The following is a 25445-nucleotide window of genomic DNA, read 5'->3' on the forward strand; positions in this document are numbered from 1 at the left end:
ATAGTGTAAAAGCAGATATGTCCAAACATTTTACACTTTTTTTACAAAATAATAACAAGATTTTTATTAAAATATGCTTTAAAAAAACATTAATTTAACTTAATTAACACATAATTTAAATTGTATTATTTGTTTTTAGTTTTATTTAGGGCAAACAAATCATTAAAACTAACTCCCCTTTTAATTATGCACATTTTTGTCAGTAAATCTGCCTATAAACAAAAAGTAAACAAAACGGTAGTGTTATTAGTCAGAAGGATGAATGTTTTATGAACTTGGATAATAAAACTGACCTCGGAAATCATCGGATTTTCAAAAAGTTTCGAAACTGTTATGACGTAATGAAGCCTCGTTTGCTAAAATCACGTGAAAACCCAATTGATTCGAAACAAAAGATTCGTAAAAGTTTCGAAGCCTCAGAAGTGCTTCGAAAGCGACAATCACTAGCTTCATGCACCAACATTACAGTAGAAGACTGAGAGCATGCAAAGACCCATGAAATATTAAAAATGAGGGTTATTCCATCAAATTCTTTTTGAGTCAAACATTAGCATTGTGTTGTGTAAAAACTTGTTTTCTTTGTAGCATTCAGGATCCAATAATACTGCATCTTCTTTCTTATTTTGACCATTTTCCCCAATTTCATTTTTGAGTAAATAAATGCAAAACATTTCATTAGGAACTGTCCACACGTACACGGGTATTTTCAAAACCGTAGCTTTTTCTATGCAGTTTGGCTGTTCGTCCACCGGCAAATCCATAAGAACTTTTATGAAAACCCCAGCTAGGGTAAAGATTTTGTTGTCGTGTAGACGGTAAAAACCAACCCAGTCCCATGGAAATAAGTATAAATAGCATGCAGTGTGAAAAGTTGTGCAATACATATGCACACAAAATTGTAATTTGGCGTATCATACTTTGCTTCCGTAACATGGTTGCAGGAGCCGCAATGATATCACGCAGTGCCCGAAAATAGTCTCCTGCTACTATTGAAAGATACCAAGGGGACTATTTTCAGGCGCTGCGTAATATCACTACGCCTGCTGCAGCCATGTTACGGAAGCAAGTTCTTGATTATTACGCCAGAATGAGAGTATAGTTCCTAGCCATATCGGCGAAAGAAAATCACAACTTTAAATTTTCTATCGGTCTTAGTACACGATGTAACTACAGAAGAGTCAAGTTTTAAATAGGAAAAATATCAAAACGCTTTGGTCATTTTTTAGCATGATGCTAATGGTCTAATCAGATTCAATGGATTATGTTAAGCTATGCTAAAAGTGGTACTGCCAGACCCGGAGATCAGCTAAAAATCAAATGTTTAACTCTAGGGGAGCTGGAAACTAAGCATATTTTTAAAAAGTGTCCCTTTAATATGTGATCTATCATTTGAAAATTCTTAGGATCTACAGTAAGGTCCATACTATTTTTTTAAAAATGTACAGAAAACCACCAAAAGATATAGTACATGTTTTCTAACCTCAGTCTAGACACATTTAAGTACTTTTCAGAATGATGCATTCACAGGTGACCATGACCCCGCCCCTCACACAGCTTCAATGACCAACTTTATCCTTTAAAACCAGCATTATGTGCTCATATAACCACTCACAAACTATACAGGACTCAAGAGCGCACTGTGCATTTGATAAATAGGCAGAATGAGCAACATTGCAAAGTTTCTCGCTAAAAGGCAGGATAGAGAAGACGGTGTTGGGACAAACAAGAAGGCGATACCATTTAACCAACAGGACTACCAGAGTCTGAAACGTGAATGTTTGGAGAAAAAAACATTGTTTTATGATCTGACCTTCCCTGCGGTTTCTGAGTCTCTGGGCTACAATGAACTGGGACCGAATTCCTCCAAGGTCCAGGGAGTGGAGTGGAAAAGACCAAAGGTAATGTAAACTTTTAATGTGTTTGGATATAGATGTAAATGCCAAATTTTTGGAAACTTTTATTTGTTTGAATTTTCCGCACATTACAGAATAAATAAGACCTCACATTGTGTCAATCACATTTACACTGCCTTTAAACTTTCATCTATCGTAAAAAAAAATCAGAGGTTCATTTTTCTGTTTTTCGCATCAGTAGCAAGAATTTTGAGACAATTCAGAGCCACTGTACATGCCAATACCCAGAATGATGTCCGACAAGTTGATCCACTTTGTCTCAGCACAAAACACTGTATTAAAAACAAAGTGCAAAATACAAAGAAAACGGAAAAAGGAATTAATAGACAATGCGTGTAGAACATCTTGGAAAACAGGATGGTACTGATTTTTTTAAAAAAAATGATGTACAAAGATTACACTGTATTGTGCTTAAAATACCTAAACAATAGCTTGTTGCTGATGTCATTCATCCATTCATAGAAAAAAATGCGTATGATAGTTCAGTAAGAAAAAAAAATCCATAACTTTTTCATTTTTGCAGTAACTTTTTTAAAGTAAACTTAAAATGAACTATAGAAGGCTACTGAAAAAATGAGCGTATGACTATTCCAAACATTTCAATGAATAAAACAACGTTAGTACTTGTCAATGTACAGCCATCACAGTCACTTACATCACCTACCCTACATCAATGCACCCTTTAGCACTCCTAATTAAAGAGGCACATGGACACGAACCCATCTGGACCCCTGTGAGTTTTACGAACTGTGGTGTCATAAAATGGTCTGAGCATCAATAAGCCAGTGTGCTGCTATAGTGTTTTACGAGCAGGGTGTGATGAAAAGTCCATGGCCACTTTTAGTCCCATCAATCTGCAATTAAGGGCTCATTAGTTGTGCTACAGCATAGTCGCGAACCACAAATTATTGATATTCAGATTTAACTTTACTGTCTTATTTATTTGACGGTTTTATCTATATATTATCTATACATGAATATTAAACTAAGGGTGCTTTCACACATACACTGTTTAGGTCGGCCCAAATGACGTGTCGCTCCGAGTACGGTTTGTTTGTGTCAGTGTGAACACATCACCCGCACTCGGGTGCGCACTAAACGGCCGCTCCGAGACCGCTCTAAACAGCTGTTGCCGAACTCTGGGGCGACCCACTTGTGGTGTGAACACTGCTGGACCTCGGGCCGAACCAAATACAGGAAGTTCTCCACATGTTTGAGCCACTGGGCTTTCGTTGTGACGTGAGCCGGGTGTTATATTGTGGGTTAACAACAAACAACCCAATCCTGGTCCGTTGCAGAGATTCGCTGTTTCCTTTACGTTTGAGCTGATGATTTTATAAATGCATAGCTGTCCTCCACACACAAAAAGTGGCATTACGTGCTCTTTAGCAAACGGCTCCGTGAGTAAGGCTTTAATAGAACAGCTACGCAATTTTGCGTTCAAGCAAAGAAACTTCGCAAAGACGTGCATCGTTTATCTCCACATCTTGATAGCTGCGCTCTCCCTGTCAGGCTGGTTGTCGTGGAAACTTGGGGGTGGTCATGAGACGGTAACAGCTGTCAGAGACCAATGACAGCTCTGACCGTTGTCACGTGGTGTACGGTGCGGCATTTCAAGTACAGTAAAAAAAGAATATGTGAACCGCACTAACTGAAAAATTATACAATGTATTTTGGTGCGCTCCGAGGTCGCACCACGGTGCGCACCAACATATTTGAAAACACTCTAACATTAACATGTCGAGATAGCAGTTGGATGTGGAAATTTCAAAGTTCAGTTTATCACTACATCAGATCACAGAAAACATTAATGAATAGGCGATTTTTTTTTTTAAATATAAAAGTAAAAATTTCATAATAATTTACTTAAATTAATTGCATATAAATCAACTGCCTTTATTCATGAAATATGAAAAGTTTTTTAACTTCCCTGTTTTAAAGGAGCTGTGTTCAAAACCCCAGTTTATTGTGGATGGTGCCAAGCGGACCGACATCTGCCAAGGGGCTTTAGGTAAACTAAAGATACATGCCATGGTTTGGGTGTCATTTCACTTTATTTATTATGCCTCAACTTGTATACTTAAATGTTCTGATTTCTTTGTATGAATTCAATATTTGGCTTGATGGCTACATCTGGTGGAAATTTTTTGTCAATAGCCCACTTAGAAATCCCCTTACTGATAAAAATGCTGATGTGTCAAATCCTTATTTTCCCCGCTGTATGTGTGCGTGTGTGTGTTCAACAAATAAAAGTTGTGGAAAAAGACTTAAGATTTTGGGGATGTGGCTTAGTGGTTAGCTCAATAACTCAAAGTCTTTAGGTTAAGCTCATGTCCTTAAGTAAGCTCATGTTGACACTTAAAGTAAGATTTTTGTAATAAAATTTCCAAAAACCACTTGCAAAGTGTGATATATTTAACGCAGCTGTGTACTAACATTATCCCCAAAGTTCCCAAGGATTGGTAAATCCAGAGAAACTCCTGTTTTGTCTGCCTTGTTTCTTCCTTGCATTCTCTTTTAGTGACTTAAAGGGGACTTTTTGAAGATGTAAAATAAATCTTTGGTGTCTCCAGAGTACCTATGTGAAGTTTTAGCATAAAATTCCCCTCAGATAATGAAATAACGAAAAAATATGAAATAACGATAAACATATGCCATTACGATAAAAATATGAAATAACGATGAGAAAACTAAATATAAAACTAGATAGAAAAGTTTGAAGACAAACTTTATGTTGGCTTGACAAAGCCTAGCCTGAACGTTTAAAACAGATTGAGAGAAATTTAAAACAAGTTTAGTTTAGTATTATAACTTTCCGTAAACATGATACCAAAAGTTACCATGTTAGCATGTTTAGCAGTAAGTTAGCATAATGCTAACATGAATTAGCATGAAGCTAGCATGATGCTAACATGAATTAGCATGAAGCTAGCATGATGCTAACATGAATTAGCATGAAGCTAACATGAATTAGCATGAAGCTAGCATGATGCTGACATGAATTAGCATGAAGCTAGCATGATGCTAACATGAATTAGCATGAAGCTAGCATGATGCTAACATGAATTAGCATTGTGCTAACATGAATTAGCATGAAGCTAGCATGATGTTAACTTGAATTAGCATGAAGCTAGCATGATGCTAACATGAATTAGCATTGTGCTAACATGAATTAGCATGAAGCTAGCATGATGCTAACATGAATTAGCATGAAGCTAGCATGATGCTAACATAAATTAGCATGAAGCTAGCATGATGTTAACATGAATTAGCATGAAGCTAACATGATGCTAACATGAATTAACATGAAGCTAGCATGATGCTAACATGAAATAGCATGAAGCTAGCACGACGCTAACATGAATTAGCATGAAGCTAGCACGACGTTAACATGAATTAGCATGAAGCTAGCACGACGTTAACATGAATTAGCATGAAGCTAGCACGACGCTAACATGAATAAGCATAAAGCTAGCACGATGCTAACATGAATTAGCATGAAGCTAGCACAATGCTAACATGAATTAGCATGAAGCTAGCACGATGCTAACATGAATTAGCATGAAGCTAGCACGATGCTAACATGAATTAGCATGAGGCTAGCACGATGCTAACATGAATTAGCATGAAGCTGGCACGATGCTAACATGAATTAGCATGAAGCTAGCACGATGCTAACATGAATTAGCATGAAGCTAGCACGATGCTAACATGAATTAGCATGAAGCTAGCACGATGCTAGCATGATTAGCATGAAGCTAGCACGATGATAGCATGATTAGCATGAAGCTAGCACGATGATAGCATGATTAGCATGATGCTAGCATGATTAGCATGAAGCTAGCATGATGCTAGCATCATGTTAGCTTCCTGCTAATCATGCTAGCATCATGCTAGCTTCATGCTAATCATGATTAGCATGAAGCTAACATGAATTAGCATGAAGCTAGCACAACGCTAACATGAATTAGCATGAAGCTAGCACGACGTTAACATGAATTAGCATGAAGCTAGCACGACGTTAACATGAATTAGCATGAAGCTAGCACGATGCTAACATGAATTAGCATGAAGCTAGCACGATGCTAACATGAATTAGCATGAAGCTAGCACGATGCTAACATGAATTAGCATGAAGCTAGCACGATGCTAACATGAATTACCATGAAGCTAGCACGATGCTAAAATGAATTATCATGAAGCTAGCACGATGCTAACATGAATTATCATGAAGCTAGCACGATGTTAACATGAATTAGCATGAAGCTAGCAAGATGCTAACATGAATTAGCATGAAGCTAGCACGATGTTAACATGAATTAGCATGAAGCTAGCACGATGCTAACATGAATTAGCATGAAGCTAGCACGATGCTAACATGAATTAGCATGAAGCTAGCACGATGCTTACATGAATTAGCATGAAGCTGGCACGATGCTAACATGAATTAGCATGAAGCTGGCACGATGCTAACATGAATTAGCATGAAGCTAGCACGATGCTAACATGAATTAGCATGAAGCTAGCACGATGCTAGCATGATTAGCATGAAGCTAGCACGATGCTAGCATGATTAGCATGATGCTAGCACGATGCTAGCATGATTAGCATGATGCTAGCATGATTAGCATGAAGCTAGCATGATGCTAGCATGATTAGCATGAAGCTAACATGAATTAGCATGAAGCTAGCACAACGTTAACATGAATTAGCATGAAGCTAGCACGACGCTAACATGAATTAGCATGAAGCTATCACGACGTTAACATGAATTAGCATGAAGCTAGCACGACGCTAACATGAATTAGCATGAAGCTAGCACGACGTTAATATGAATTAGCATGAAGCTAGCACGATGCTAACATGAATTAGCATGAAGCTAGCACGATGCTAACATGAATTAGCATGAAGCTAGCACGACGTTAACATGAATTAGCATGAAGCTAGCACGATGCTAACATGAATTATTATGAAGCTAGCACGATGCTAACATGAATTAGCATGAAGCTAGCACGACGCTAACATGAATTAGCATGAAGCTAGCACGACGTTAACATGAATTAGCATGAAGCTAGCACGACGCTAACATGAATTAGCATGAAGCTAGCACGACGTTAACATGAATTAGCATGAAGCTAGCACGACGCTAACATGAATTAGCATGAAGCTAGCACGACGTTAACATGAATTAGCATGAAGCTAGCACGATGCTAACATGAATTAGCATGAAGCTAGCACGATGCTAACATGAATTAGCATGAAGCTAGCACGATGCTAACATGAATTATCATGAAGCTAGCACGATGCTAACATGAATTATCATGAAGCTAGCACGATGCTAACATGAATTAACATGAAGTTAGCATGATGCTAACATGAATTAGTATGAAGCTAGCATGATGCTAACATGATTAGCATGAAGTTAGCAAGATTTATTATGAAATTAGCATAAAGCTAGCACGAAACTAGCATGAAGCTAGTATGACTTAGCATGGAGCTAGCATAAGGCTAACATGACCAAAAGACCCAACCCCCATGTCTCTATGATGTTCGGATCCAGAGATATAAGGCTTTGTTTATTATGTTGCTAGGGTGCTCATATTTGGTTGCTAGGGGCGTGGCTTAATACCTCAATAAGAATCCTCCGAGACTGATTGGATGCCTGAGTAAAATGAGCCCACCCCCATGTCTCTGTGACACTGTGCTGCAAAGATATCCATCTGGGCATTTTATAATGGCAGTCTATGGGATATGTTGCTAGGGTGCCCAAAAATGGTTGCTAGGGGCGTGGCTTAATAGCTATGGGGCGATCCTGAGAGACTGATTGGATGCCTGACTAAATTGAGCCCACCCCCATGTCTCTACGACACTCTAAAGTGAAGATATTCCATCTGGGACGCTTTTATTCCCTAATATGGGCATGTTCCCTCCCCTATTATAAGTCAATGGGGAAATTTGGGTGGTCCTTACGCCCCAGGGGTGAAACTTACACCCCAATGTGATGTATGTTCTTACAGTGCCTGCCAGCCTCTTCAAATGTGGTAACCCACAAGTTTCTACAAATTTCTCGCTTGCAGCTATGACCCGTCAAAGTTTGTCGCAATGTTAAGTCAATGGAAAATTTGGGGTGTTTGAGCGCCCCGTTTAGGAATTCGGTAGGTCCCATCAGTTAGAAAAGTCATAGCACCCATCTATGGACCAGTCTTAAAAGTTTTGTAAAGTTTTGTGGGTGTAGCTTGAAAGCTCTAGGAGGAGTTACAATTGGTAAAAAGTATGAACAGAAGAAGAATAATAATAATAACTAGATAGGTACATTTCCTGAAGAAAATGTGAGTGGTGCTTGCCGTGGCAAATTTCAGGGGACAATTTATGATTATACTCCAAGCCAAAAGTAAAACGGTCCAACCCCCGTGTCTCTACGATGTTCTGAAGCAGAGATATAAGGCTTTGTTTACTCTGTTGCTAGGGTACTGTATTTGGTTGCTAGGGGAAAAAATGGCATCCACTAGTGATTACCCTCCGAGTCACGAGTCAAACGGTCCAACCCCCATGTCTTTACGATGTTCTGATGCGGAGTTATAAGGCTTTGTTTACTCTGTTGCTAGGGTACTGTATTTGGTTGCTAGGGGCGTGGCTTGGGAGTGGCCAATGATGTGCCTAGTGATTACACTCCGAGTCACAAGTAAAACGGTCCAACCCCCGTGTCTCTACGATGTTCTGATGTGGAGATATAAGGCTTTGTTTACTCTGTTGCTAGGGTACTGTATTTGGTTGCTAGGGGCGTGGCTTGGGAGTGGCCAATGATGTGCCTAGTGATTACACTCCGAGTCACAAGTAAAACGGTTCAACCCCCGTGTCTCTACGATGTTCTGATGCGGAGATATAAGGCTTTGTTTACTCTGTTGCTAGGGTACTGTATTTGGTTGCTAGGGGCGTGGCTTGGGAGTGCCCAATTATGTGCCCAGTGATTACACTCCGAGTCACAAGTAAAACGGTCCAACCCCCGTGTCTCTACGATGTTCTGATGCCGAGATATAACTGTTTGTATTTTATGTTGCTAGGGTGCTCAAAAGTGGTTGCTAGGGGCGTGGCTTAGTAAGTCTGTAAGGATCCTGTGAGACTGATTGGATGCCTGAGTAAAATGAGCCCACCCCCATGTCTCTATGACATTGTGGTGCAAAGATATCCATCCGGGCATTTTATAATGGCAGTCTATGGTATAGGTTGCTAGGGTGCCCAAAATGGTTGCTATGGTAACCTTACACCCCATTGTGGGGGACGTCCTGACAGAGTCTAGCACCCTCTTCAAATTTAGTAACCCACATGTTTCTATGAAATCCTGGCTCGGACCTATGACCCGTCAAAATTTTTGCAATGGTAAGTCTATGGGATTTTGCCCCATTGACTTTTCATTGGGGCACTTTTGGGCACCTCTTACACCCCAGGGGTACAACTTACACCCCATTGTGATCCATGTTCTTACAGAGCCTACCACCCTCTTCAAATGTTGTAACCTACATGTTTCTACAAAATCCTCGAGCGGAGCTATGACTCGTCAAAGTTGGGCGCAATGTTAAGTCAATGGGATTTTTTGGGTGGTTTTTCGCCCCCCTTTCGGAAATCCTGCACCCGATCGCTTATAAAAGTCATAGCACACCTCTCCTCAATAAGCCGGTCGATTTGAGCCCTAATTTATGGGTCTACGACGAAGCGTGCGGGACGAGTTACGCGCCGAAAAAGTGTCCAGAAAAAGAAGAATAATAATAATAACTAGATAGAAAAGTTTGTTGACAAACTTTATGTTGGCTTGACAAAGCGTAGCCTGTACGTTTAAACGGTTTGACAGAAGTTAAGTTTAGTAGGCTATCTGGCTGTTAGTATGTTTAAGTATGAAGCTAGCCTGATTTAACATGAAGCTAGCATGATTAGCCTGAAGCTAGCATGAAGCTAACATGATTAGCATGAAGCTAGCATCAAGTAAGCATGATTAGCATGAAGCTAGCATGATGCTAACATGAAATAGCATGAAGCTAGCATGATGCTAACATGAATTAGCATGAAGCTAGCATGATGCTAACATGAATTAGCATGAAGCTATCATGATGCTAACATGAATTAGCATGAAGCTAGCATGATGCTAACATGAATTAGCATGAAGCTAGCATGATGCTAACATGAATTAGCATGAAGCTAGCATGATGTTAACATGAATTAGCATGAAGCTAGCATGATGATAACATGAATTAGCATGAAGCTAGCATGATGCTAACATGAATTAGCATGAAGCTAACATGATGCTAACATGAATTAGCATGAAGCTAGCATGATGCTAACATGAATTAGCATGAAGCTAACATGATGCTAACATGAATTAGCATGAAGCTAGCATGATACTAACATGAATAAGCATGAAGCTAGCATGATGCTAACATGAATTAGCATGAAGCTAGCATGATGCTAACATGAATTAGCATGAAGCTAGCATGATGCTAACATGAATTAGCATGAAGCTAGCATGATGCTAACATGAATTAGCATGAAGCTAGCATGATGCTAACATGAATTAGCATTGTGCTAACATGAATTAGCATGAAGCTAGCATGATGCTAACATGGATTAGCATGAAGCTAACATGAATTAGCATGAAGCTAGTACGACGCTAACATGAATTAGCATGAAGCTAGCACGACGCTAACATGAATTAGCATGAAGCTAGCACGACGTTAACATGAATTAGCATGAAGCTAGCATGACGCTAACATGAATTAGCATGAAGCTAGCACGACGCTAACATGAATTAGCATGAAGCTAGCACGACGCTAACATGAATTAGCATGAAGCTAGCATGACGCTAAAATTAATTAGCATGAAGCTAGCATGATGCTAACATTAATTAATTAGCATGAAGCTAACATGATGCTAACATTAATTAGCATGAAGCTAACATGATGCTAACATTATTAGCATGAAGCTAGCATGATGCTAACATTAATTAGCATGAAGCTAGCATGATGCTAACATGATTTACCATGAAGTTAGCAAGATTTATCATGAAATTAGCATAAAGCTAGCATGAAACTAGCATGAAGCTAGTATGACTTAGCATGAAGCTAGCATGAAGCTAACATGAGCAAAAGACCCAACCCCTGTGTCTCTATGATGTTCGGATCCAGAGATATAAGGCTTTGTTTATTATGTTGCTAGGGTGCTTATATTTGGTTGCTAGGGGCGTGGCTTAATAGCTCAATAAGAATCCTAAGAGACTGATTGGATGCCTTAGTAAAATAAGCCCACCCCCATGTCTCTATGACACTGTGCTGCAAAGATATCCATCTGGGCTTTTTATAATGGTAGTCTATGGGAGATGTTGCTAGGGTACCCAAAATTGTTGCTAGGGGCGTGGCTTAATAGCTCTGGGGTGATCCTAAGAGACTGATTGGATGCTTGAGTAAAATGAGCCCACCCCCATGTCTCTAAGACACTCTAAAGTGAAGATATTCCATCTGGGACGCTTTTATTCCCTTTTATGGGCATGTTTCCTGCCCCATTATAAGTCAATGGGAAATTTTGGGGGCCTCTTACACCCCAGGGGTACAGCTTACACCCCATTGTGAGGTATGTTCTTACACAGCCTGTCAGCCTCCTTAAATGTGGTAAGCCACAAGTTTCTACAAGTTTCTCACTCGCAGCTATGACCCGTCAAAGTTTGTCCAATGTTAAGTCAATGGGACTTTCGGAATTTTGATGTCCCGTTTTAGGAATTCTATAAGTCGGATCCCTTTGAAAAGATATAGCCCGCTTCGTCAGACCAGTTTGAATGTCCGTGGAAAATTTGGTGGATGTAGCTTGAAAGCTGTAGGACGAGTTAGCTGCAGAAAAATAGTCTCAGAAGAATAATAATAATAATAATAATAAGTTTAAATGCAATATCAGTATGTTGGCTTTGTCAAGCCAACATAACTAGATAGGTACATTTCCTGAAGAAAATGTGAAGTGGTGCTTGCTGTGGCAAATTTCGGGGGACAATATATGATTATACTCCAAGCCAAAAGAAAAAACAATTCAACCCACATGTCTCTACGATATTCTGATGCGAAGATATAAGGCTTTGTTTATTCGGTTGCTAGGGTACTGTATTTGGTTGCTAGGGAGAAAATTGGCATCCACTAGTGATTACACTCCGAGTCACGAGTCAAACGGTCAAACCCCCGTGTCTCTACGATGTTCTGATGCGGAGATATAAGGCTTTGTTTACTCTGTTGCTAGGGTACTGTATTTGGTTGCTAGGGAAAAAATTGGCATCCACTAGTGATTACACTCCGAGATACGAGTCAAACGGTCCAACCCCCGTGTCTCTGCGATGTTCTGATGTGGAGATAAAAGGCTTTGTTTACTCTGTTGCTAGGGTAATGTATTTGGTTGCTAGGGAGAAAATTGGCATCCACTAGTGATTACACTCCGAGTCACGAGTCAAACGGTCCAAACCCCGTGTCTCTACGATGTTCTGATGCGGAGATATAAGGGTTTGTTTACTCTGTTGCTAGGGTACTGTATTTGGTTGCTAGGGAAAAAATGGCATCCACTAGTGATTACCCTCCGAGTCATGGGTCAAACGGTCCAACCCCCGTGTCTCTACGATGTTCTGATGCGGAGATATAAGGCTTTGTTTACTCTGTTGCTAGGGTACTGTATTTGGTTGCTAAGGAAAAAAATGGCATCCACTAGTGATTACCCTCCGAGTCACGAGTCAAACGATCCAACCCCCGTGTCTCTACGATGTTCTGATGCGGAGATATAAGGCTTTGTTTACTCTGTTGCTAGGGTACTGTATTTGGTTGCTAAGGAAAAAAATGGCATCCACTAGTGATTACCCTCCGAGTCACGAGTCAAACGATCCAACCCCCGTGTCTCTACGATGTTCTGATGCGGAGATATAAGGCTTTGTTTACTCTGTTGCTAGGGTACTGTATTTGGTTGCTAGGGAAAAAAATGGCATCCACTAGTGATTACCCTCCGAGTCACGAGTCAAACGGTCCAAACCCCGTGTCTCTACGATGTTCTGATGCGGAGATATAAGGCTTTGTTTACTCTGTTGCTAGGGTACTGTATTTGGTTGCTAGGGAAAAAAATTGCATCCACTAGTGATTACCCTCCGAGTCATGAGTCAAACGGTCCAACCCCCGTGTCTCTACGATGTTCTGATGCGGAGATATAATGCTTTGTTTACTCTGTTGCTAGGGTAATGTATTTGGTTGCTAGGGAGAAAATTGGCATCCACTAGTGATTACACTCCGAGTCACGAGTCAAACGGTCCAAACCCCGTGTCTCTACGATGTTCTGATGCGGAGATATAAGGGTTTGTTTACTCTGTTGCTAGGGTACTGTATTTGGTTGCTAGGGAAAAAATGGCATCCACTAGTGATTACCCTCCGAGTCATGGGTCAAACGGTCCAACCCCCGTGTCTCTACGATGTTCTGATGCGGAGATATAAGGCTTTGTTTACTCTGTTGCTAGGGTACTGTATTTGGTTGCTAAGGAAAAAAATGGCATCCACTAGTGATTACCCTCCGAGTCACGAGTCAAACGATCCAACCCCCGTGTCTCTACGATGTTCTGATGCGGAGATATAAGGCTTTGTTTACTCTGTTGCTAGGGTACTGTATTTGGTTGCTAAGGAAAAAAATGGCATCCACTAGTGATTACCCTCCGAGTCACGAGTCAAACGATCCAACCCCCGTGTCTCTACGATGTTCTGATGCGGAGATATAAGGCTTTGTTTACTCTGTTGCTAGGGTACTGTATTTGGTTGCTAGGGAAAAAAATGGCATCCACTAGTGATTACCCTCCGAGTCACGAGTCAAACGGTCCAAACCCCGTGTCTCTACGATGTTCTGATGCGGAGATATAAGGCTTTGTTTACTCTGTTGCTAGGGTACTGTATTTGGTTGCTAGGGAAAAAAATTGCATCCACTAGTGATTACCCTCCGAGTCATGAGTCAAACGGTCCAACCCCCGTGTCTCTACGATGTTCTGATGCGGAGATATAATGCTTTGTTTACTCTGTTGCTAGGGTACTGTATTTGGTTGCTAGGGAAAAAAATGGCATCCACAAGTGATTACCCTCCGAGTCACGAGTCAAACGGTCCAAACCCCATGTCTCTACGATGTTCTGATGCGGAGATATAAGGCTTTGTTTACTCTGTTGCTAGGGTACTGTATTTGGTTGCTAGGGGCGTGGCTTGGGAGTGGCCAATGATGTGCCCAGTGATTACACTCCGAGTCACAAGTAAAACGGTCCAACCCCCGTGTCTCTACGATGTTCTGATGCGGAGATATAAGGCTTTGTTTACTCTGTTGCTAGGGTACTGTATTTGGTTGCTAGGGGGGTGGCTTGGGAGTGGCCAATTATGTTCCCAGTGATTACACTCCGAGTCACAAGTAAAACGGTCCAACCCCCGTGTCTCTACGATGTTCTGATGCGGAGATATAAGGCTTTGTTTACTCTGTTGCTAGGGTACTGTATTTGGTTGCTAGGGGCGTGGCTTGGGAGTGGCCAATGATGTGCCCAGTGATTACACTCCGAGTCACAAGTAAAACGGTCCAAACCCCGTGTCTCTACGATGTTCTGATGCGGAGATATAAGGCTTTGTTTATTCGGTTGCTAGGGTGCTCAAATTTGGTTGCTAGGGGCGTGGCTTGGGAGTGGCCAATGATGTGCCCAATTGTTACACCCCTAGTCACAAGTAAAACGGTCCAACCCCCGTGTCTCTACGATGTTCTGATGCCGAGATATAACTGTTTGAATTTTATGTTGCTAGGGTGCTCAAAAGTGGTTGCTAGGGGCGTGGCTTGGTAAGTCTTTAAGGATCCCGAGAGACTGATTGGATGCCTGAGTAAAATGAGCCCACCCCCATGTCTCTATGACACTGTGCTACAAAGATATCCATCTGGGCATTTTATAATGGCAGTCTATGGGAGATGTTGCTAGGGTGCCCAAAATGGTTGCTAGGGGCGTGGCTTAATAGCTCTGGGACGCTCCCGAGAGACTGATTGGATGCCTGAGTAAAATAAGCCCACCCCCTTGATTCTACGACACTGTAATTCGAAGATATCCCATCAGGAAAATTCTTATTCCCTTATATGGGCATGTTCCGTGACCCATTATAAGTCAATGGGGCACTTTTGGGCGCCTCCTACACCCCAGGGGTACAACTTTCACCCCATTGTGATGTATGTTCTTACAGAGTCTACCACCCTCTTCAAATGTTGTAACCCACAAGTTTCTACCAAATCCTCGAGCTGAGCTATGACCCGTCAAAGTTGGGCGCAATGTTAAGTCAATGGGATTTTTCGGGTGGTTTTTCGCCCCCCTTTCGAAAATCCTGCACCCGATCCCTTATAAAAGTCATAGCACACCTCTCCTCAATAAACCGGTCATTTTGAGCTATCTTTCATGGGTCTATGACAAACCGTGCGGGACGAGTTACGCGCCGAAAAAAGTGTCCAGAATAAGAATAATAAGAATAAGTATGAGCAATAGTAATAGTGATGCCTTGCATAAATGCAAGCACCACTAATAATAATAATAAGTATGCAAGATAGTAATAGTGATGCTTTGCATAAATGCAAGCACCACTAATAAGCTTAGATCGAAGAACAGTATGTTGGCTTTGTCAAGCCAACATAATAATAAGATTTTTTAAGATGAAAACAGCGATTTTGTGTCAATAACACGAAAACGTTAAGTCAATTTTTTGTAAAGATAACACAAATTTTCGCGAGATTGGGTTGTTCGTTATGATGTCATAAAATAATGTTATAAACGTACAGGTGAGAAAAATTAGTTAATTAACTCTCTGGATGTTGAAAACAACATCTCCCATCATTCCACTCTCCTTCATGATGTCATTATGCTTTACCTTTGCTATTGTGAAATAGCGACCTCTAGCGGCGAAAAATCCTACATATCGTGCCTTTAAACCCAGGTTGCACCCAGATTACTATATTTATTGTGAGTTTGCATAAAAGCATCAGCTAATTGAAAAATGAATAAGGAGTCTCTATCTCATGACCTTTGATCTCTGTGCAGGTGACTGTTGGCTTCTGGCAGCCATTGCCTCTTTGACTCTAGATAACAACATTCTGGAACTTGTAGTCCCGCCTGATCAGAGCTTCAAGGATGGTTACGCCGGCATTTTTCACTTTCAGGTCAGATTTGTTATGAATCTTAATCATTTTTATGGTATCTCAAGTTCATTCTGTCAGAAAAACAAAAAGTGGAGGGACATGTGTCAAAAAATCTGACCAACAAGGGGGGTTGACTGATGCCTTTTCGCTTTAGTTCTGGCAGTATGGTGAATGGGTGGATGTTGTCATTGATGACCGCCTGCCTACCAAAAATGGAAAGCTGCTGTTCGTTCACTCAGCCGAGGGTTCAGAGTATTGGAGCGCCCTGCTGGAGAAGGCCTATGCAAAGTGAGTATGAGATATAGAAAGGTAAAGGTTATGTGTTTATTCATAATAATAAAGGACCTAATGCAGAACACCATGATATCTGAGACATTCGAAATGATTGGTAAGCCTCAGCTAACAAAATACACAGCTTACATTGCCTGCAAAACATACAATGTTCATGAAATGGAGAATTTTGCATATTTGACTTCCACTAAATAAGGGGGTATATAAAAAATATACATATAATACAAAAGTACGCATATTAAAAATACATAAAGTATTAAATATTTGTTCCTGGTGCAGCATGGCATTAACAACACCAGGTTAAAAGTGGATTAAAGCTTCTGCCACATGTATAAATGTATACATAATATTTTGTAGGCTCAATGGCTCGTATGAAGCTCTGACGGGTGGTAACACCACTGAAGGTTTTGAGGACTTTACAGGAGGGATTGCTGAGAGCTATGAATTGAGTAAAGCCCCTCCATATCTGTTTAAGATCATTCAGAAAGCACTTGGGTTGGGCTCCCTGCTTGGCTGCTCCATTGTAAGTAATCAAACTTTCATAATTTCTACTGGGTTTAAGTTGTTGACCATAATGTCAATGCAAAGACAATATTACCAACCTATCCGCCAAACTATTGTTTTGGTCGTTTTTCCATTCCCCTAAATACGACCAACAAATGTGTTTATTTAATTAGCGTTTATACCGGCAGCAGGTGAAACTTAATATATTAGGGTATTAAATTATATATATTGGGGTATAATTTTGCTATGATGACAAGCATTGGGATATAAACCGTCAGGATTAATTGTATTTATATTACACATTACACTATTCAGGCATTTAGGGCAAATAACAAACCCATTTATATAAAACACAACATACAAAACACAACTAACAACCTTTTTTCAAAAAGTACTTAAAATATAAAGTGTACCGAAACGATTGATAAAGCTCCTGTCCCAAATGGTGCACTTCAAGTGGACTTTTGGTCTCGTGACTTTAAATTGCGCATGCTTTTTTTAATCTACGAGTCCGTAGGGTGACCAAACTGTAATTTTTAAGCTCCGAAGTGTGCTCATCAGCGCTCAAAAATCTTTGCACCCTTGATGCGGTCTTCGGCGAGGCCCGCACTGCTGCAGGCTTTACGCACTTTACCAACCCAGAAGTCCTTGCAAAAGAGCAATCAGACGATTAACATTAAACTCTGATTACTCTGATTATCTGACTGTAGAATGCAAATGCAAATGAATTGGAAGCGGTGACCAGCCTGAAGCTGGTGAAAAGACACGCATACTCCCTTACTGGCGCAGAGGAGGTGAGAAACTGTTTGTAAAATATACTTTTTTTTTTAAATATAAGCAATTAGCATAAAGAGTCCTGCTGATTTCCTTTTAAAACTAAGGTTCACTACATGGGACGCCCGGTGCAGCTGGTTCGTATCAGGAACCCGTGGGGTAAGGTGGAGTGGACAGGCCCGTGGAGCGATAAGTGAGTTTATTCCCGATTGTGAGTTGTGTAATCGTACCTGAGAGCTTCGTAAAAAAAATATTTTCTTCAGGTCCAGCGAATGGAGTAATGTCCCACCGAAGGAGAAAGCTAAACTGAATTATTCAGCTGAGGATGGAGAATTCTGGTAAGAAACTTAAGATCAGGCCATTTAAGTAAATTAAACAAAATGCATTCATATTTGAAACAAAAAGTAGAAATTCAGTACAGCTTTATGGGGTTTTGTCCTTTAAAGGGACACTCCACTTTTTGGAAAATATGCTAAATTTTTAGGTCCCCAGAGTTAAACATTTGATTTTTACCATTTTGGAATCCATTCAGCTGATTCTGGCGGTAAGACTTTTAGCATAGCTTAGCATAATCTATTGAATCTGATTAGACCATTAGCATCACGCTCAAAAATAACCAGAGTTTCGATATTTTTCCGATTTAAAACTGGACTCTTCTGTAGTTACATCGTGTACTAAGACCGGCGGAAAATTAAAAGTTGCGATTTTCTAGGCCGATATGGCTAGGAACTATACTCTCGTTCCGGTGTGATAATCAAGGACTTGCTGCCGTAACATGACTGCAGGAGGTGCAATGATATTACAAAGTAGCCGAAAATAGAAAATTTGCATATTTTCAAAAAATGTGGAGTGTCCCTTGAGACAAACCAGACCTTTGACAAATTTTTCCAGATGTACTTATTTCATATTAAGTTCATCTTATAGACATATTTCCTTCTCTTTCTCTTCCTGTCAGGATGGCATATTCAGACTTTGTGCAGTATTTCTCAAGGCTGGAGATTTGTAATCTGACTCCAGACACTTTGACCAGTGAAGAGGTGGGTCACTGGAGTTACTGCCAGTTTGACGGCAACTGGAGACCAGGATCCACGGCAGGAGGGTGCAGTAACAATAGAGGTATTTTAAACCAATTACAAGATACTTAAGAGGTAATCACAAGATTAGTTTAGTTAAAGGTAGGATAACACATTTTGAAAAAATGCTAACGGTAGCCGCCTAGCAATGAAATCCCGATCCCACCCTCAAGTCAAATCGCCACCCAAAGTCACGGCTCTTACAAAACACATGAACACGCACAGATCAGACGGTCACGTCTCATGTCTCAGAAAACTGAAAAAGTGAGAAAACTTTGCAGTACAAAGTGAATAACACTTCCAAAATAACCAACATAAACAACTGGTTTACATCAGAATTAGTTTAAGCACACGTTCGGTTGTGTAGAGGTAGTAACTATATCGTTATGCTAATCCGTAAACGAACACAAATTTCATAAGCAACACAATGTTTCATCAAAGTAGAATATCTGAATCCATCTCAATACAAACATATCGCGTACTTACCTTACCAAAATAAACAGTGCAACGACCCTTTCAGACCCTCTGCCTCCTGCAGCTGTATGCATCTCGTGGTAAAGCAGTAAAGTTACCGATGTTAATTTGGGTTTTTGCTCTTTGCTAATCTAGGCAGTTTTTGCTGTTGTTGTTATAAAAGATGCATTTAGTTTTATGGCTACTGTGTAGGTTGTCAATTCAGCAGAAAACTTTGCTGTTCTCACTGTTTACAGACAGGAGGTGAGTGCACTTGAACGCGCCGATGACGTATGGTGTATGCGTGGACTCGCTGCGCGGTGGGAATTCAAATTACGCTTACGTATGAGGGACAAAAAAGGAAACGTCCGTTCGGACCGAAATCTATGATTTGTTGAACATTTTTTGGTCATAGATGACATAAATTTCTACACATACATTTAAACAACTTAACACAGTGATTGCTATCAGGATGTGAGGAGACTTTTAACCAGCATAACTAAAAATGTTTCAGGATCAAATCTGTTACCCTACCTTTAATAAGTCACCAAGCTTCGATTGGAATGAATCGCTCTGCTACTGCTAGTCGCTTGGTGTCTTAATGGGGTGGAAGAAGTATGCACATGACTTCCCAGATTTTCACAATAATTTGCCTTTGGAAACCATTTACCGTTGCGCTTTCAGGACCACAAAACGCAGCCAAACTGCATAGAAAGTTTCTTTTTTTGTTGTTAAAAACGGCCCACAAGGGTTCTCACTTTCTCTCTCTCCAGGTACGTTCTGCTCGAACCCTCAGTTTGTGATCAAGCTTGAGGATGTTGATGATGACCCTCATGATGGAAAGGATGGTTGCACTTTGCTGGTTGGATTGATGCAGAAAGATAGGCGCAAAGATAAACGCTTTGGAAGGGACCTGAATAGCATTGGATTTGCCATCTATAAGGTAACCCTAACACACATACAGATATAAACACTGACACAAGTCTTACTGACAACATTACAATGTCCTTTTGTATCTGTGTTTCAGGTTCCAGATGAGGTGTGTACATGCTCTGTATGTAGTGTAATAAAAGTTTTCTTTGAAAGTTTGGTAATGTAATCCATCTTGATATGTGTTTGTGGCTATGAATGTTTTTCCAGTACAAGGGTCGCAGTAATGTTCATTTTGGCTCGGATGTGCTGCTGCAAAAAAAAATGGTTGCGGGGACCAAGTCTTTCGCCAGCATGCGAGAGATAAGCGAACGCTTTAAGTTGCCTCCTGGAGAATATGTCATCATTCCCTGCACTTTTGAGCCCAATCGGCAGGGTAGTTTCGTACTGCGTGTGTTTACAGAGAAAGAGGCGGTCGCCAGGTTTGTCCAAAATATGTTTATGATACTATGGTACTGCCAAGTGCTTGTTTTAAAAGATGTGTATGTGTACTTGTATAGCTATCTTTAAAAAGAGCAAAGTAAGGACATGTTGGTCAGCCCTCACTTTCTGGCTCCACTTTAAAGGGTTAGAACTTGGGTTTAGGGTTGGGGTCATGGGCATCAGAACCATTATGTGTGTTAATGTACAAGACCCACCCACTTTTTAAGACCAGTGATTCACTTTTTCTTTAATTTAGTGCATATTCCTGTTTACTTGTTAGAGCGCCATCAGTCAAATCCATTGCAGTTGGGGAAAGCCCTAAAAAGTTAACTCATTAAAGTATCATCACTAAAGTAATCCAAATGATGTTTTCTGACACAAAGTATTAACCCCCTTGATACATTGTTACCTTAACTAACAAGTGCACAATGGATATATTTCTGTCTCCTTTCCATGCAGCCCAATGGATGTAAATATCACTGCAAATATTACAAAGGTAAAATAATCTATTACAGTGGTTCTCAAACTTTTTCAGTGTGCGGCCCCCTTTGTGTACGATGCATTCCTTCGCGGCCCCCCCAAAGAAAATTTATGACAAAACGGTTCTAAAACTTCAAATTTTAATTAAACAAAACATTAAATTAAACAAAGTAGTGCTGCCTTATTTTTTTAGGATTCATTTCACAGAATTCATGATAAATGAATGTATTTTATAAAATGTCATAAAACTGGGGCCCCAGTTTGAGAACCTCTGATCTATTACATATAGTTTGTATTATATTAGAATGTTTTGTTGTTCGATATTAGGAAAAGACATGAGCAACTGACATGAAATTTTTCTTTTGTTTGACAAGATATAATTCATCTACGAATAGTTGTTCAGTTCAGTTCTGTACACACTACACACAAGTTTTTGTTTGTTACACACTGAAGTGTGTACGGAACAGGATTAGGTTAAGCAATAAAAAGTGAAGTGACAACCGAGTTTAGCTGCAGTTGCCTTATATATTTTTATTTTTATCAGGATTACATATCTGAGTGTGATGTGGACCCAAGTTATAAACAACTTTTTATGAAGTTTGCTGGAAATGTGAGTTCAATGACTGAGTGGTATTTATTTTTTGCATTATTGTTTTATTATTTATCACGGTAATGTCGAGGTGTAATTTTGTCTTTTCTTTTAAGGACTCACAGCTGTCTGTGGTGGAGCTACAGCAGATGCTAAACAACTTTGTGTCTAAAAGTAAGAAAATTCACATTAAGACTTAAATATCCTGACGGTTGGTTATTCTCACAGTAACATTTTGTATTGTTCTTACACAGGAACTGATATAAAGACTGATGGTTTCAGTATGGAAACATGTCGTCACATTATCAGCTTACTAGATGTATCCTTTCCTCACTGGATCATATGAACAATTAATGCATGGATTAGTGGATTATACACTGCAAAAAATGATTTTCTAGAAAAAAAATCTTAGTATTTTTGTTTTGTTTTCAGTAAAAATATCAAAAAATTCTTAAATTAAGATGCTTTTTTCTAAATGAGTAAAATTACGCAAGAAAATAAGTCTAGTTTTTAGACCAAAAATATCAAATTTAAGTGATTTTGTGCATAAAACAAGCAAAAAAATCTGCCAATGGGGTAAGCAAATTTTCTTAAATTTAGTGTTTAAGAAAAATTTTCAAGATTTTTTGCTTACCCCATAAGCAGATTTTTTTTGCTTGTTTTATGCACAAAATCACCTAAATTTGATATTTTTGGTTTAAAAACTAGACTTATTTTCTTGGGTCGTTTTGGTCATCAAGAAAAAGCATCTGAATTTAAGAAATTTTTAGATATTTTTACTGAAAACAAGACAAAAATACTAAGAATTTTTTTCTTGAAATTTATTTTTTGCACTGTATACTGTATGGGTTATAAAATACTATAAAATAATGTTTTTCAAAATATATGTTTGGCGCGTCATGTGAACCTATGTGCAATCACATGTCATGTCAAAATACGAGCCTGCTGCAGATGGTTCGAAGGGGCTTATGATCAAAAAACGTTCAGGTTTGCCAGATACTCGCTTAATCTCATGAGTTATCAGATTTTAGTTTTAAATTTGTGTCTTGTAAGTATTTTTTGAACGTAAGCGTCTCTTTTAAACATTTATACATCTAATAACAAACCTAATGTTTACAATTTTATCTGAATTATTACATCTGCACATTGTAAGGGTTATTTTTAGAATAATCAGATATCCTCATATATTCTTGTGTCATTTTATTGTAAGCGCACAGAATGCAGTATTAATCACATGACTATCATAACCCCATCATGACCCTTGACTCTCAGTGCAGAAAGATGGCAGTGGCAAACTTGGCCTAGTGGATTTTCAAACACTGTGGATAAAGATCCAGAAATATTTGGTAGTGAATTTGGTTGCAGAAAGCAGTTTTTAATCTTGTAAATAACCAAAATCTGCACGCACAGGACTAAAAACTCAAAAGAGAAGTGTCAACTGTATTTACAGTACAATACACACAAAAAATTATTTATTCTATTTAATAAATTTTTGTAAGGTAAGTGGTTGCAATAAATTTATTTAAGCTACATTTAAAAAAAAATGTATTGCAGTAACTTACATTAAAAAATTGGAGTAAATTGAATGAATCTTTTTTTAGGGTAAAAAAATTAAGTGTTGCCATAAAGCAGCAATTGTATGTGCAATTCTATTCGATGTAAATACTAAAAATTATTTTCCGTCCTCACCAGGACATTTTTAAGAACCGTGACACGGACAAGTCAGGCACTATGAGTTCCAATGAGATGAGAGATGCACTAAAAATAGCAGGTAATTATCATTTACATTTGTTTATGTTAGGACAGACAGATCTTTTCTCCTTAATGTATTATGAAAATGTTAATCTGTGTGTTTTTCCAAAGGGTTCCAGGTGAACGGTGAAATACTTCAGGTGATAGTCTCACGTTATGCCGACCCTCATTATGCCATTGACTTTGATAGCTTTGTGGGCTGCCTGATCCGTTTGGAGATGCTCTTCAGTAAGTTCTGATGTGGATGATTTTCTGTCCCATTACTAACTATCAGATCCAGTTTATTCTGTCACATTACCAAAAATGTTATGTTTATTTGATTTTTTGATCTACACAGAAATATTTAAATTGTTCAATAAGAAGAATACTGGGAAAATCGAGCTGGATATCCTGCAGGTAAAGTGCAAATGTTAATTCAGATTATCAATTTAAATGAAATTGAAAGAGTTTATAGACCCCTTCACGGTTCACGTCACAGGCGGTTCCCACTGCGCATGTCGGGGTCAGAAAAGTCATGACAGCAGATTGAGTTGCGTATTATTCGGTATCGTCAAAAATGCCTACTTACGTTGTGGGCTTTGAAAATCGCACCAGGTCTTCCGTTAAGTTTTCGCGATTCCTGCAGAATCTCAAAAACAAAAAAATACAACATCTGCGGCTGCAAGCAATTAACGTGCAGACTGGGACAATGCAAATATCAAAGAGGCTTGTGTTTGTAGTGCTCACTTCATTTGAGGTAAATCATCATTTTTCAGCCCTGTTAGATTAAATTATAAAGCCTGGATGGTATGAACAGTTTGACCCCATGCTGCGCGCGCACCCGATAGTCATTCAATGTTTACAAACCTTGAAGGGGTCTATAGATCATTATTGTGTCTATGTGCTTTGTTTTGTAGTGGCTTTGTTTGGCCCTCAGTTAAAAATCCACAAATTTCCTGCAAAAACAGAAGATTGGGAATTCCAAGGAGAAGAATGTGTTGGCTGATAAAGGAAAATAAACCTGAGTGTATCATTTAAATTTATTTTAAACTGTCTTTGAAATGCAATTTGTTCATGGTAAAGGATCTCAGGATCTCGAGTTTCTTGAAAAAAAAATGTGTTTCATGTCTAAGAGTATACTTTTGTGTTTCATTTCATTAATCATTTATTATTACAATATTTCATTTATTATAAACTTCATTTTTTTACCCATAATATTGGTAACACTTTACATTAAAGGTGCAGTGTGTAAATTTTAGCGCCATCTAGTGGTGAGGTTCCAAATTGCAACCAACAGCTCAGTTCACAGCTCACCCATCGCTTTTGAAATGCATAGAGAAGCTACGGTAGCCACCACAGGACAAACATGTCATGATTGGAGACAACTTAATAAAAAAGTTTGTCCATTAAGAGCTTCTGTAGAAACATGGTGGCACAAAATGGCGACCTCCATGTAAGGGTATGTAGATAAAAACGTCTCATTCTAAGGTTAAAAAATCATAACGGTTTATTATAAAAGGTCTTTATACTCCACTAATAATATATGTTTTGTATATTATTTTGCATTTCTTTCAAGAGATCCTACTAAAAATTACACACTGCAACTTTAAAGGTGCAGTGTGTAACTTTTAGAGGAATCCCTTGAAAGAAATGCAATATAATCTACATAACTATATTATCAGTGGTGTATTAAGAACCATTATGTTTTTATTACCTTAAAATGAGCCGTTTTTATCTATATATACAGAGGGTCCCCTTACATGGAAGTCGCCATTTTGTGCCGCCATGTTTCTACAGAAGCCCTTAATGGACAAATTTTGCTTAATAAATTGTCTCTGATGGTGACGTGCAGAGGCGTCATGCCCATTCAAACTAAGGGGGCACGTGCCCCCTTGGTTTTTTGAGCCAATGGATTTTGCATCCAACCTCAAAATCTAATAAGCGTCCATTAATCTGTTATTTGACCTTTAATCTATTTAATATGCACACTGTTTTACATTCTGTGCTGCATCCTTGTCACTTTTCGGAGATTTTCGCCGTTTTGATAGTGTTTTGATCATGTTACATTACTTTTATTCTGGCGGCAGCTGGCGCTG

At 39.2% G+C, this 25445-nt stretch overlaps 1 protein-coding gene across 1 annotated transcript in view; it reads left to right on the forward strand.

Moving 5' to 3' along the window:
- Window positions 1-1646: 1646 nt before the first annotated feature.
- Window positions 1647-25445, forward strand: part of LOC135741132 (calpain-2 catalytic subunit-like) — a 42189-nt gene continuing 18390 nt past the window's right edge. Inside the window, exons 1-19 of the mRNA XM_065259777.1 lie at window positions 1647-1898; window positions 3855-3924; window positions 16004-16122; window positions 16256-16389; window positions 16750-16915; window positions 17607-17690; window positions 17778-17863; window positions 17934-18008; window positions 18626-18786; window positions 19970-20139; window positions 20224-20235; window positions 20337-20548; window positions 21009-21045; window positions 21574-21639; window positions 21735-21792; window positions 21873-21937; window positions 23311-23389; window positions 23482-23598; window positions 23708-23766. Of these exons, the coding sequence (XP_065115849.1) occupies window positions 1662-1898; window positions 3855-3924; window positions 16004-16122; window positions 16256-16389; window positions 16750-16915; window positions 17607-17690; window positions 17778-17863; window positions 17934-18008; window positions 18626-18786; window positions 19970-20139; window positions 20224-20235; window positions 20337-20548; window positions 21009-21045; window positions 21574-21639; window positions 21735-21792; window positions 21873-21937; window positions 23311-23389; window positions 23482-23598; window positions 23708-23766 (2007 nt within the window). The 5' untranslated portion in view covers window positions 1647-1661. The remainder of the gene's footprint in view (window positions 1899-3854; window positions 3925-16003; window positions 16123-16255; window positions 16390-16749; window positions 16916-17606; window positions 17691-17777; window positions 17864-17933; window positions 18009-18625; window positions 18787-19969; window positions 20140-20223; window positions 20236-20336; window positions 20549-21008; window positions 21046-21573; window positions 21640-21734; window positions 21793-21872; window positions 21938-23310; window positions 23390-23481; window positions 23599-23707; window positions 23767-25445) is intronic.

Source organism: Paramisgurnus dabryanus, chromosome 24, assembly GCF_030506205.2.
Source record: "Paramisgurnus dabryanus chromosome 24, PD_genome_1.1, whole genome shotgun sequence".
Taxonomy (NCBI): Eukaryota; Metazoa; Chordata; class Actinopteri; order Cypriniformes; family Cobitidae; genus Paramisgurnus; species Paramisgurnus dabryanus.